General features: G+C 40.7%; 1 protein-coding gene across 3 annotated transcripts in view; it reads right to left on the bottom strand.

Annotated features, from left to right (window-relative positions):
- The window catches only part of aff2 (AF4/FMR2 family, member 2), a 139884-nt gene extending 137866 nt beyond the window's left edge, over positions 1-2018 (bottom strand). For 2 of the 3 annotated variants that reach the window (XM_081698701.1, XM_081698702.1), the window contains exon 1: positions 1467-2018. In XM_081698701.1, coding sequence (XP_081554827.1) covers positions 1467-1519 — 53 coding nt within the window. In that variant the 5' untranslated portion in view covers positions 1520-2018. The remainder of the gene's footprint in view (positions 1-1466) is intronic. The other variant, XM_027002154.3, reaches the window with a different exon arrangement.
- Positions 2019-15254: the final 13236 nt, after the last annotated feature.

The following is a 15254-nucleotide window of genomic DNA, read 5'->3' as shown; positions in this document are numbered from 1 at the left end:
AAGATATGCCTTTCCAAACCATTTAAATGTTAAAACAAATTTAAATGAGATGCATAAAGAGACACTACATTGGACAAAGCAGAAAACAATTAGGGGGAAAGCAGCAGCAAAGACAAGTTCACTGTCATATCTGTTGTACAAAGGTGAGCAGCATGAAATGTCTTAAGGAGGTACTCTGTAAGCTTCCTCTAGCCATCGCCGTGTAGGTGGGCACAGCTGCGATTTTCTGTTACAAGGATGAGGAGAGAGGAAAAAACACAAGAGGCACTGATAAAACAAGGCGACTGAAAACACATCTAGGGTGAGCGATCGAGGAAGATAGCACATAATACTGTCAGCAGAGTAAAGCTAACAAACAAACACTATCCACCTAAGACCTTACAAGCACTGGTAACATGTCATCAGTGCACATGCAACTAATGGGTCAGGCTGACCAAGGGACAGTAGATGGGTCATTTACTGTTGCCACCCTAGATGTTTCAGGTAAAGTTGAAAGACATATATAGCCCAAACACCATCAGAGCTCGCATGCTGGAGGAAGGACTGTCGGCTCCTGAGCTCAACCACATGGTGGAGCTATGCGTTGTTATGGAATCTGCAAAGGGGAATTTAGGTGCTGAACTAGACCTACTTGATTGAGGATTTATGGAAGAGACAATATTTCCATGTTATATTAATCAATTTAAATGTTACGTTATTTTTTTCCATTAATTAAATACATTTAATTAAATGAAACAATGTTTGTTTATGAATAGTAGCATAATTATGATATTGTGCTCTCCTACATATTTGACAAAAAAAAAAAAATCATTTTCCCCCCCAACTGCATTGGCCTATAATAAACACTTAAAATTCTGAACGTTTGTTATTCTGAACAGAATCTGCACATTTGTCTTTACCATATTAACAGCAATACAGCAAAAAAATCCTTGCAGACTTATGAAAGGTTTTTCTCAGAAGCAAAGTGGTAAACCATTTACTCAGCTAAAGCGTATAGCCAACTAAGCTCTCTTATTTTAAGACGTATCATATGAACAACCATCAACGTGTATAAACACAAACTACAAACCTACTGTTGCCTTAGTATATTAATAAAAAAATAACGGATCGCGAAAAGTCTACAGTAGCCAAACAACTACGTGGACTGCTATTAAAAAGAGTAGAAACGGCGAACTTATACCATCAGTGTGTGTGAGGTGGCAGTGGGCGCCTATCGCCTTGAACGCACTTTCTCGCACAAGGCGAACATATAATTCATAAACCGGCAAATGTGAGATTCCAACACATCTACCCAGAAACAGCCCTCGCGCATCCCGTGGGCTTCGGCCGGGGTTTTTGGGAATGCCGTAATATAGCATTAAAGACTGGCTACAGCAATATGACCACGTCAGATCGGCGTTTCGAAAAAGCTCCATCATGACAAAGACATTTCAGTTAAGAAAATGAAAATAAGCACTAGGACCTACCACTGCTGCTCCAGCTCCCAGTCCCTAAAGAAGTCAAACTCGAATAGGTCCATTGTTGGTCCCTGTTGTGTGATTCAGTAAGGTACCGGTGGCCGTTGAGCGTATGCGTCAGCCTGCATGCAGGAACGGTGTGTGTGCGTGCGTGTGTGTGTGTGTGTGTGTGACGCCGCTAACTACAACTAGCTGTATTGTACTAGCTCCTCTTCCACTGATAGGCACCGCAAGAGAAATGCTACAGCTCCCACTGCCTGCCTCCCCGTTCAACGACACGCAGCCCGCGCTGAAGGCGGAGTCTGAGGTCGCGCGAAGCCGTCATAGGACCTGGATGCCGGAGGAGACCGAAACAACTAGACGATCACTTTCAATCCGATGGCACAACTGACAGCCCAACTCCACCCGCGGGGGCGTGACGTCAAACACCTGGCCAAACGCAGCCAGGTAATTCTGATTCCGAACGCTGATAGTGTACATTTCCTTAATAAAGCTATTTTAAATTCAGTTTTCATAGCTACATTTAATCAAGTGAAAATAAAGACATCAAGTATAAGTTATTACCTTCGCTATCAGAGGCTGCCAGTTTTATTTTTCATCTAATTTACCTGACAGACGTCTAAAATGCCTGCTATTCACGTTACATTTTATTTTTTTGTTAGAATGTTATGTGATTTTTTTTTTTTTTAATGTCAAACAGAGCCACTGGTAGTAATGAGGCCTAATGCAAACAACTGTACACAAATGGTAAAATAGTGACCTCTGACACATAGGTTATGTTTCTTTACAAGACAATTATTTTCAATAAGTATAAATAAGCACAAATTATAATGTAGGCCTGCTTGTATTTTCAGAATTTGTCAATTTTAAGTACCTAGTAAAAAAGTTGTTTATAGAGACCTTTACAAGACTAAAATATTAAAGAATTCTTAAACCTAATATGTAAAAAGACTGCATAAACCTAAGGCATTTTGACATTGTGTTGAACAAACGTAGACAGATTTCTCTTTGAAACTATTGGTTCCCTGTGTCAACTGAGCTTTTAGGCACATTGAATGCATAAGGAATTTGTTTCTATTTTCTGTAAATGCTGAGGTGAAATTGCTTTGTTTGCTTAAAATTGAAGTGATATTAAGTGTCTTTATTCATCCAGAGTCAGTATGCCCATACACCTACTTTTCAGTTTTTACAAATAAAGCACTTGAGCTTTAAATACCATTACTGTTGAGTTGTTTTAATGCCAGTCTGTGGTGCCCCAGGAAAGGATGCACGTATAACTATAAAATATAATGAATATGTCACTCCTGTAATGTGCCCTTGAAAACAAGTGAGCCCCATTTTACAATAAAACAGATCTCTTCTGGTCAATTACCTCTATTGCTGCTATAATCAAAACAATGAAAATACAATTTTGACCATAGGCAGTTGCACCTGCTAATGTGCCAGAGAGACACATGCTGACAGAATTGTTCCACAATTTTGCATCTATTTCCCTGATAGCCTGACCAAAACATTACGCACCCAACTACACTGTCAGTAACCTGTCTCCTCCCATTACCGCATGATACGAATGTTCGTCTGGGTCCTATAAAGACCACGTTACTGGAAAACAAACCCTATCACAGGCCCGCATATGTTTATTGTTGACATCATAATGATTTGGTGAGAAGCATGTGGTGACCGCAGTTCATGCGGTATGTTACAAAAACATTTTTTTTTTCATACTTCACGTTGCCTCAGGGTGCCCTCTTATAATTCATAGCAGAGACTGCCAAACGGATATTAATCTTACCTTGAAATAACACAGAGAGGCAAGGAGGGAGGAATTTCTGAGGCAGAATGGCTGCACGGATGTTATACGAATGGATGCTTTGCTGATGGATTCCACTGTGGTCAGGCAGCACATGGAGGATACCGGTGTAGCTAACAATAGCTCAAAATGATACAGCACAATGCCTGTCCCACTCCCATTGCCTTTGACAATTAGGTGACAGAAAAAAGGACGATTCAAACAGCTACCGCCCTCTGCAAGTAGAGAAGTATAAAGCAAATCTGTATTACACAAGTAATGACTCAGTTAGTTTGAAAAGCACTGCTGCAGGAAATGCTCTGACAAAAATCACATGACAATATTTTTTGAACAGGTACATAGTTCACCAGTACTTCATTTTAATATTTTGAGGCAAATTCATCCTCATGACTAAGGATTTGTTTCAGGTTTGGCCTAATGTAAGCATGGAAGAGTGACTGTACAGTTAGAGTGTTAATTAACTGGTGGTCCACAGCTTTGATGTGACCTTTGTCCCTGTCTAGATTTATTTGGCCTAGTGGGCTGGTGAGGTGAACGGTGCACTGTGGGTCCTGTCTACCTGAGGTGAAGGGTTGGCTGAGCCAGCTGGATATGTCTTGAAGGGCTAGTGTTATTGTGTTTGTCTGTGAGTGTGCTTGTGTATGTGTGTGTGTGTGTGTGTGTGTGTGTGTGTGGGCATGTGTAAACACAATGATGCCCAAGGCTCAAAGGTGCAAGCCCCTTCTGAGAATTTTGAAGATGCTTTTAAGGAAACGACCCTAAACAAACACGTTTATCCAAACCTGGGCAGTTTCAGTGTAATAAAGGCTGCAGTGCCAAGACTTACAAAGCATGTGCCATGTGGGAACTCACAACTGACAATTTTGTCGAAACAGCTACAGTCTCACGTTAACCATTATAAATAAACCGTACAAACAGTGAAGATGGAAGCGGAACACCACCAAAGTGTCAGGGAGTCATCCCAGTAGAAGGTCCCTCAAGTGCGTTCAGAGTCAAAGAGGTTGTGGTCCCTAGCAGCATCCTCTGACAGCCGAACATAAACGTGAAGGATGAGCAGCCGTCTGGTGGGTTTACCCTAGCGGACAGTATAACATAACCACTGGGAGAAAAGAGCCCAGCCACCTGAAAGGTCTGTGTCAGCACATTAAGCCATGCGTTATATTCATTTTATTTAGTATGAGTAACTGGTAACAGGCACAAGACAAGAAAAGTGTAGGCAAACACTTTTTAAAAAGTAGATTCATTAGCAATTACTAGTGAACCAAAAATACCTTTACTAGTCACTGAACTGAGTATTGAATATTAATGCATACATATATGAGATGCAATGTACATAACAAGGTTTGACTCATACATGAGCTATACTAAATACTGTATGTGATATCCTGTTAAGAGTACACACTGTTTGTTTAGGTTTCTGTATGCAGGGTTCTGCTGAGAATACACACACATATCATTAATCTGCAAGGCAAATTGTTTGATTGGCCTACAAATTTATTTCAAACTTAAAGCTATTTGGTATAGTTGCTTCATGACAATGTTGAGTGGCCCCTAAAGAAACATACATTTAAAACAAAAACAAAACAAAAATGAACACAAACATATATTTTTGATGCTGCATAGTGGTAGAAGGATATTGATACAGTGTCTTTACATTCTGGATGTATACTGAGCTGCTGGTCAGCCTATAAATCTATTGAAACTGAACATGCAATGAGGCGATGTCATATCCCCTACCAATTCTAACTTTGGATCAAAACCTTTAAGACGAACTCACATCTTTTAACCCCACAGATAACTAAATTGCTTCTACTCAATAACTGCATTTTAGTGAGCCAAAACATTCCGACCCACCAATGAAATGCCCTTGAATTTTCAGTGACTTACTGGTCAAACCGTTCTCTCGTACCTCTACTTGTGGAGGGAGATGGCAGCCAATTGGCTGGCCTTTTGGCCGTTGCCGTGCCTGTCCTGGCCAAGCTCCACAACAGCCTCTCAAAACATCGACGGTAGTCCCTGGCAGGCACAGCCGCGATGAGCGATCTGGGAAATGCCTCTTCCCAGCAACAGAGGCCACGGGGTGCACTCCTCGTCCCTTTTAATCTCATCGAAATGAAGAGAGTCATTACAGGCTACGCTGATACTGTCTGAGGGGGATCACCTCCTAATTATATCACTGTAATTTCCGAGTTAATTATCTCATGCCCACCCCTGCATCCAAACTTTCCTCTGCTGTTTTCTTATCCTCATTTTTTAAATTCAGAATCTCTAACATCAGTTTAAACTGTTAGGGAAATGATTGAATATGCTTTTCGAATCTACATTAGAAGACACAGTCAGTCCCTAAAACTTGTGTTTGGGATATACACTATGATATATTAATGCTTAGGTTCAGAGGCATCATCATCGCGAAGTGGGAAGTGATCTTCCGGCTACACCTAAGGGGCAATTGTGCTTCAGATTCCTATTATGTCTGTCCTCACCAGGTTATACATGTGCAAACACTTGGCCTTCCAGGAGTAAATGATAAAAAGCTCCCACCGGAGAATGTTACCTCGCTGATATTATCGAGGGTTTGTGGTAAAACAATAGCCTTCTCTTATTCACCTAAGGGGATGTGGCATATTTCTCATGAATGATTCATAGGAGGTCTGGCTGACTTTGCGTGGACCAGGGGTCAGGAGAACAACGACATCATGCCCAGTATTAACTCCAAAAAATGCATTAAGTGTATATTTCACAATTTCTATTCATAAATGTAACACTAAACAGATATATACATACTTTTTTCAACCAAAAAGGTTGGCACCTTTAACGAGCCATAAAAACCACAAAAACAATAACAATACCTGAATTCATTTGAATCCATAATTTATCTGATAATTCAATTCCCCCATGCAGAAAGCCCATGCTTTTTAATATGACTCTCCTATGACTTCATAGATAATTGGCAGCAGCACTGGCAGCAGGGAAGTGCCACATCAACAGCTCGACAGCATTCCTTCCTGCTGAGTGACAGATGTTAATTAGCCCCCTTTGTAAGTCCTACCTAATAAACTGCTGCCATGCCCAGTCTGAGACCACCTCCGTCTGTGTATGTGGCTCTTGCTCTCGCTCTCCCTGTCTCACACACAAACACACATATATATACAAAAAAACAGACATACATTTCTCCATCTATAATTAGGGCATTTTACCAGATCACACTATCTTGAGTTTACAGTTGCACTTGTTTACAGTTGAACAAAAACAGGCTGCTGGCTCTGGGTTCTGTCACAAATCCACAATATGAAAGGAAAAACTACATTTTTATGTAAGTCCCACCCTCCATCAGTATAGAGAGAGATCAACAGTTCTATAAGGTTTGATTAATGTTTGTCTTAGCAAGGTAAATATTTGGACTGCATAATGACAGCAATAATTGATAATAGATGCAATTTCTTTGCAGACAGAAGACAGAAGGACTCTTTGGATTTAAAAAGGAGAAAATTTAATTTGAATTATATCACAAAGGTACCACAGTTTCACATAGCCAATAAAAGAACCTTTAAAATCAATTAAAAATATAAATGAGAACACAGCATAACAAATTATCAATGCAAAAGTAATTGTTGTTCATTTGCGTAGCTAGTTAGCATGTTTGATGTGTTTTTTTCTGTTGCTGAGAGTAGTGAGGTGGTATAGTACAGACATCTCAGCTGAAAGCTCACACAGGGTTTGACTGAATCAGCTCCTCAGTCATTTTCTGTTCAATTCCCTGAAGACTCCACATGTTCTCGTCTTGCTTTCACTCTCTCTCTCTCTCTGTCTCTCTCTCTCTCCCCCTTGCTTTCTTTTTCCAAAGCCTCTCTTAGGCAGCAGTCATCTGGAACGTTTGTACAGTGTTAAAAAAGGAGAAAAGAAAAAAAAAAGAGTGTGAAAAAAAGAGGGGGTGAATGGTGCAAAGCAGAGCACAAAACCAAAGTGGCTGTGACTAATTTCAGCAGTGAAATCTTTCTGGCAGTGATAGGTTTCTCAGTGCTGCTTTAGTGCTCCTCAATCTTCAATTCAATTAGAAAAAAGGGGTTGAGAGAGGGCTGAGGGATTCAGACAGAAATATATTTCACTAATTGCTAGATGTTCATATGACTTAAAATAAAAGTTGCAGTTCAGATAAATACAGTTTCTTTAATGTAATTCAGTTCACGAAGTGCTGCTGATGTACATTGTCTAAATAAGCATTATCTTCCTACAAAATGAATTATTTGTAGAAAGTGCCATTGTCAAGTATTACATGTGTACAAAGCTTAAATGAATGTTTACATTCGTACAATGCATATATTTTAATTAGAATTGGGCTACCGAGGATAGAACTACACACAAACAGAGGATTTTTTTTTTTGTAAATATGAAGCACTTCATTGATAAAACCAATGATTAAATTCTCCATGGTGGTACATAAACAAATAAATCATAATTTTTCAGTCTGCAGAAATAATATAAATGAGAGTAATTCCTAAAGATCCTTTTCGAAGGTTTTCAAACCAAAGGAAGCCTAGGTGCAGCTGTCATCACCTGCATGACAGTACCGCTTCTATGCTGGCAGCCTGGTGTGTTCATGACAATGATGTGCATTATGAAAGCCTACAGATGTGATCCCTGTGCAATTGGGGACCATCAATTATTGCGTGGTGGTGTCAGTTAGGAAGGCAGCACTTCCTCGCCAGTGTCCCTCCGTTGTGGGCCTCATTTGACTGTGCCGAGCAGGAGAAAGTTCTCTGGCAGAAATAATGACCAAATGGAAAGGGAGTCTTTGAAGACAGGAATCAAAGAATGGCTGCCACTGGATCGGGGGAATTGATAATGATGGTGTGATTCTTTTGTTTTTTGGTGGGGCAATACATTCATTCAGACGAGAATGTCGCAGACTGGGGGTTTGAAAGAGAGAAAATAATAAAATAATGATGATACTAACTGGCTAAACATTTTATCCATGTCATTGTTCTGGGGCAGAGTGGGTGAAAAGCCATGGACGAGGGTGTGGGATGGTTGTGGAGCAAACCAAACAGGCCCCCATTAAATGCTCACGTGGCCGGATCTAAGAACAGGCTGTCTGTGTCCTTTCCAGTTTCAGACACAAGCGTGGAGCTGGTGGAGCAGGGAAGTGATAATGGCCATGCCATCCACTGCGGTGTTTGGGAGAGATGTTTTCGCAAACATATGGGTCAGATAGTCTGTACATTTGCAAGGGAACATGCAAAGTTGCTGCCCCTGTTGCACTCTTGCTTTAGCAGCTCCAAAGGTGGCAGCTTTCTTAAAGGGGGTGGGGGCCTCAGGTCTTTGGCATTTGCATTACAGGGTGAGGGAGACTAGGATGTAGGTTAAACATCACTTTCCCCAATGTCTATATCCATCTTACACGAGATCAGAATTAGAGAACAATTTAAGAATACATTTCTGGGGGGGGGGGGGGGGGGGGGGGGGCACACAAACCCAGTGATCATTTGAAGGATTTTTTGTTAGGGGTATACCATGCCTCTACAACAGCGTTTTACAAAATAGCCAAGGTATTTCAACATAAATCCTTTATTTTGTAGAAAACACAGTGATCAAAATTAGAGAACAGCAATGATTGTAGCACAGAGAAAGATTACAACTAAATTTTTCTGAAGGTTACAGTTACCAATCAGTAGGAAGTGTACAGGTCGTTGCTTTGAATGACTTCAGCACATCTGCGGCCACAGGACATCACTAGTCTCTCACACTGCTCTGGTGTGATTTTGGTCCATTCTTCTTGCAGTCTCTTCCACAGTTTGGTGACTGTTGTGGGTTTCTTGGGCTTAATTTTGTCACCAAGGATTTTCCAGAGGTTTTCTATTGGGTTTAGATCAGGACTCTGGGCTGAACCATTTCATTGTTTCAATGTTTTTCAGTTTCAAGGAACCGCTTTACCCGTTTCGCTGTGTGATGGGGCACATTGTCCTGCATGAAAATTGCTGGAGTGATGAATGCAAGGAAGGAACCATGTGTTGAAGGTTCTGATACACTTGCATTCACTCTGCCATGTAGTGGTATGAGAGGTCCAACTCCTGCTGCTGAAAACATTCCCCGAACCATGACACTTCCTCCTCCATCTTTCACTGACATCTTTACATACTTTGGGTTCAGGCTTTTCCCAGTTTTATCGAGAAACAATGTTTCCCCATCAGACCCAAATAAATTAAAACTTGCTTTCATCACTAAAGTGAAAACTGGACCACTTCTCCTCTGTCCACACAACATGCTCCTCAGCAAATGAGTTTGTAATATTGTAAAGATGTAATATTCTAGAAATCACAGACTTGGAATGACCAACTTCTCTTGCTATGGCTGATAGGGTCACGCCTTTGGTCTTCATCTGGACAACCTGCTTCCAGAGGGTTTCACTCAGTTTGGAACAGCTCACCATCTTGCAAAGTCAATGAAAACTGGAAACTTAGGCTGCCAGTTAAATAGGGTTTGTCAGATATTTAAGGAAATTAGCACCAGGTGCCAGATTAACATCAATAAGGTATCTGAAAGTGTTCACTAAATTTGATCAGTGTTCTTTTTCAATTATCTCATTTAAGTTTTTTATACTATGCTTTAGAATATATACAACTGATGAACTGTTTACAACAATACAACTCTTTTACTCCTGTTAGGATAAATTAACATAGGACTACACAGTGACCTTGACACTTAGGAAATTGTGTGTTGTTCTCTAATTTTGATCTGCAGTGTATATATATATATATATAAAATACCAATAAACCAATAATCCAAACCTTGTTAACAGTTAACCTTGGCAATGTTTTTCCTTAAATAAATCTCACGGATAGCAATTTGCCTGGTCAGTCATCTCTTCTGTCTAGTCTATTCAATAGCGGAATGGCTGGGCTTATTGGGAGACGTGGTGAAGAATCAGCCTAATATGTTCATTTCTTTGCACCTTTTCTCTCTCTAGACAGAAGGACTATAGGGAATGAAAGATAATGTAGACAGAGGTTCACTTGTCTTTTGTAGTCCAGGCAATGAGAAATACAAGGAATAAATGCTCAATACTCTGTCAACACTATCATGAAAAAATAGACTGTTCATTGGGGGTGTATTTCGCACCAGTAAATACCCAAAACTTTATTTTCTCCATTGTCACTGCTAATAATCTTATCTCCATAATCCATACAGATAAAGAGGAAAGTTGTAACATTAATGTATCTAAAGACCACAAGCACTAAATGCCATGCACAGATGCTGTTATCATTGCCTCACTGCTGACTCATATCTGGTAGATTTGCTCATTAAGAGATAGCACATTGCATGGTAGGAGATGATATCAATGGGGACTATTTACAACATGCCACCCGCGTTTGTATTCAGAGCCCCTGTAACTTGTCTCTAGAGCAGAGGCGTGGACGGGCCACACCGTAGGAGCGGCTCGAGCCGTCAGGTGGCGTGACCTTTAGCCAAGCAGGAGATAAAACTAACCGCTGTCAGCAGTAATGAGCCATCTGGACCTCTTGCACAGCCACCAGCCCCACCTTAAGGGCCTCATCAATCCACCCTGCTGCCATCGCGAGGTGAAGGTGGCAGACGTCTGCTATGGCACTAACGGGTGGGTGCTAGTGGGGGCCGGTCAGGCTCGCAATGCAGGGAAAGAGCACCGCGTTGGACTCTGCTTGCAGGGGCATTTCCGAATGCGAAACCTCCAACCTCTCACAGCAACGGTTTTGTCAATCTGGCTTCATACTGAGGCAAGCAGGGAGAATGAGTACCGCTTGGAAATGAGCTCATTTGAAAACGAGTGAAAACCTGTTATTCCTAACAGCGACAACTCAACTAGCAGCGACTCTGTCTCTCTCAAAGCTGTTTGACTGCCCCTTTGCCTGCTGGATATGCAGCTGCTAAGAGTGCTCTCCACCGAGCTGGCCAAATAGCCTTGTGAGCCAAGTGGATTCTTTGGCCCAGGGAAACAGTGCACCCTGCTGGAAGTAGCTGGAACGTTCTCTTTGCATCTTAAGGGGAACAATGCCATCTCTGACCAGGTGTCTCTTATGACGAGCACAGGGAATATAGGTGTTCTTGTCATTACTACCATGTTGAGGACATTGTGCTTTGCATTTTGATGTTGCAAAATAAAGAAACAAAAAAAACAACAACTGGTACTCTTGTTATGGGATTCGCACATTGTTAAGCATTGTTAAGTGATTGATATCCTCCATTAACTATACTTTTTATATATATATATGAATATATTTGTATAATGTGCATAGGCACTCTCACGGAAAGTCCAGGAAAAAAAATCACATGCAGCTCCATCAGCCTTTTAGCTCTTCACACTTCTTCACCTGGCATCCTCAAATACTGTCACATGCAGCCTCTACACACACACACGGGGAAATGGAGTCGCTCTCCAAGTCCCTTCTCATCCAGAGTGACTCATTGCCAGTGTGTGTGTGTCGAGTCCAGCAGCTTTTGAGAGTGACATTTCCCTGAGCTTGGCGTCAGGATCGCTCCATCTGACAGGCAGTGAGGACAGGCAGGAGCACAGGCAGGAGCACAGGCTTTGAAACACAGAACTACACTGAGATGGCAGATCTGTCAGCAGTGAGATGGAGGGGGTTGGGGGCGGCAGTTGGGACAGATTTCCAGATACGGATCAAGCCAGATACGACTCACTTCTTTAAAAAAAAAAAAAAAAAAAAAAAACAACAAAAAAAACCCTTAAATGTTGATTAGTTCACCAGTTTCTTGGAATTTTCAAGGCTAATCAAGAGTTCAAAAAAGCTTAGTGGCCTCTTACACCAGAGATAAGATGTATACAATAAATTCACATTTTGCTTCTACTTCAGCTTTCAAAGATTAAATGTCCTACCAGCTTCATTTAAACCCTGCTTCAAAAATTTGTCACAGAATACATGAATACCTAAGTACTTTTGATAAGAGGAAACAGCATGCAAATATAATCTGAGAAATAGTAAAGTGAATTTAGGATTATTGAATGTTAACCCTCACCATGTTATGAATTAGTAAATCTTAGTAGATGGCAGTCATTTGTTCACTTAAAAACAGAACTGCATAGCATAAATTGATTAAGAATAAAAACATCTGTGTACAAAAAAATCATATCTGTGTTCTTGGGCTATGTAAATATATCTATAATATGTGCTCTCAGAACAGGCTAAACAGCAGGTTTCATTTACAAAATTCAGATGTTGGTCACCATATTTCTACAATAAAATATATAAAATGAGTTGACTTGGACCAAATTACAAGTCATTCAGTTCTGAAATCACCCTGTCTGAGGTTTTTATTCAGTGACTATGAATGATGACATAATGACAAAAGGAAGATGCTATAAACTGCTGTTGATGAGCCAGTCAAAGAGAAATCTTGATCACAGGGCTCTTTGATCCATCCTGTCTAGACTATGTAAGTATTTCAGGCTTAGAGTGGCTGGACAAAACCATCAATTGCAGAAGTGAGGGCAGTAGAAGTTAATGGACAGTCATTGCTGGATGTGGAGCGCTTGACGACACACCTGCCACTCTCACTCAGCCACTAGGGGGAGGGCACAGAAAAAGGCCTGCTGCCAAAACTAATGTGTGTTGAAGTTTATCATCTGTGCAGACCACCACACCAAGGGGCTGTTTTGGCAAAGTTTATTAAAGGGACCCTATTATGAAAATCTGAATTCCCCTCACTTTATTGAAATAAAGAATTTTGAAAGAATTTATTTTGAAATCAGTTTCTCTGTTTTTGCGAGAACAAACTCATACACATATCTCCATTTATTCAGCCTACAGCAGTTCAGACTGCCCATTTACAGTTCTCAGCCATGTAAATCTCAGTGCTTTTTGAATGAGGGCACAATACAGGGCATCCTTCAGAATAGAGCTCATATCATATATCAATCTTATATCAATCTTAAAGGTGCAGTAACAGAAACAGCCTGTTTAATTCTAAGATATAAAGAGACATTTGAAGATGATCATGTAAAAATGTTTGGAACATAAAGCCACACAAATGTAAGTGGACATCTAGGAAAAATATAAAATGAAAGAAAAATGTAGGCTAGGGGCCCTTTAAGATTTGAAACAAACCAGTAAAATTTAACAAACTGCACACTTATTAGTGATCTTACTAAATCTTATATTCTTATTGTAATATTCTGAGGAGTAGTCAATGGTTTCATTAATAGGGGCACAAAAATGTCAGAAATGGGAAAATTATGTTTAAATCTGATTGGGTTAATTTAATTCTCCTTACTTGTTGGCAGCATGACCTGGAGTCACGGAGCAGCTGTTCTGACTTTGATGTACTGAGCATTGGCACAAGCACATAAAGCTATAACGTGCTGCTGGTTATCAGTCCTCCTCTGGGATATCCATCTTTTTGCAGATCTCAGTTCCAACCTCTGACATGTCTGCCTATCCAATCAAGGCCTTGTGAGGACTCAGTTCAGTTGGATTAGGGTGGAACCAAACTCTGTTGCATGACAGATCCTGTCCTGGGTTCTTCTAGTTGTTGAAGTTAGGGTAATCGGTGAATGCGAAAATGTGGAACTTGTATGATAGTAGTTTATTAGCACTTGCATGAGGTGACTGTCCAGCTGATTTCCGCACGCACACACACTTCGAGAGCTGAGGCTGGTTGCCAACACGATCAAATTGCAGTACTGCTTCTTGCTGCTCTGATAGACTATTCATGGATATATTGTATTCCTGACCTACCTCTTAATACAGTGCATTGCTTTTCACATTTGTATCAGTGTACTTATATAAAAATTCATAAATAAATATACCAAACGTGCTAAGTAACCGCGCCGTTAACGAGTCAATGTGATACAGAGCTGTAAATCACAAATTTTGTGTCACATAGATGTCTAGATAGAGCCTCGCACATTTGCTCGTCGTTATTGTTTCTCCTTCGGAGAGATAGACATCAGTTCGCTCAGATGCATACCGTGCTCCTACTCATTAGTCGAATAAGACTTTATACTCATCACAACGCATCAAGAGACGAGCGCCCGGCGCGCGGTTTAAAACATCTCCCGCTCAGGCTGAATTGGATTAACCGGGTGTGTGACCCAGTCGTACTCGTCATAATGTGCGTTGGCGAAAGCCTCCTTTCGCTTTCTTGCGGACGTCACCGGGCCGCGACATTTGTTCGAGCAAAATATAAAAATCAATAATTTAATTTCACCTTTCAATTAAGTGAACTAACAGAGGTTAGCCTAACCGTTTTTTAAAACATAAATTCCTCTTGTGCCATCCATCTGAATTGGCTCTTACTGCCGTAATGTCTAGCCCCTGCATGCTGGGCCTATTACCTCCGAATGTGGGGCGCACAGGTAGGTAGGTAGGTAACATGGACTGAGTAACAATAATTAATACTACGTAGCAGACTTAATGGGCCTTCGCGTGTTCGTTTACCCAGTGATTAAAACGTTAAGGGAGCTTGGCAAGTTGTGGTCTAACTATTATTAATTTGGTTTCGCCGTTTATTTTCCATTCCGATGCTGTGCATAACTCATTTTTTCGTTGACGATACAAAATGTTGACAGTCATCCTCGAAGCACTCAAGTCGCTAAATTCACACAACAGATCACTGCTGAAAGATTGCAGCCTAACAGCAGGAGAGTGCTAACCGAATTTCCGAGTATTGCTTTTGATTGATTCAGAAGAGATAAACTTACATCTTGACAAAGTTGAGCATATTGCTCTGGCAGAGTAATAGCACGTATGAAATGTAGCATGCTGTTTATATTCAATTTACTACAAACTTCACTATATCGGTGTTTCTTCGTTGCAGTTTTATAGGAACACAATTTGTTGTCGGAGACAAATTGCATTAGCCATCTCCCAGCACTTTAATTTATGACCAAAGGACTACTGTTGGCTAGATATTTGCAGGTGGTGGACCACTCTTAACCCAGAATTGACATGGACAAATGCAAACAAAGTGATATACAAGCCTAAAACCCTCAG

Source organism: Electrophorus electricus, chromosome 16 (assembly GCF_041902795.1).
Source record: "Electrophorus electricus isolate QZ-2024a chromosome 16, ASM4190279v1, whole genome shotgun sequence".
In the NCBI taxonomy this organism is placed as follows: domain Eukaryota; kingdom Metazoa; phylum Chordata; class Actinopteri; order Gymnotiformes; family Gymnotidae; genus Electrophorus; species Electrophorus electricus.
Note: the sequence above shows the minus strand (reverse complement) of the source record. Positions and strands in the feature narration are given on the sequence as shown.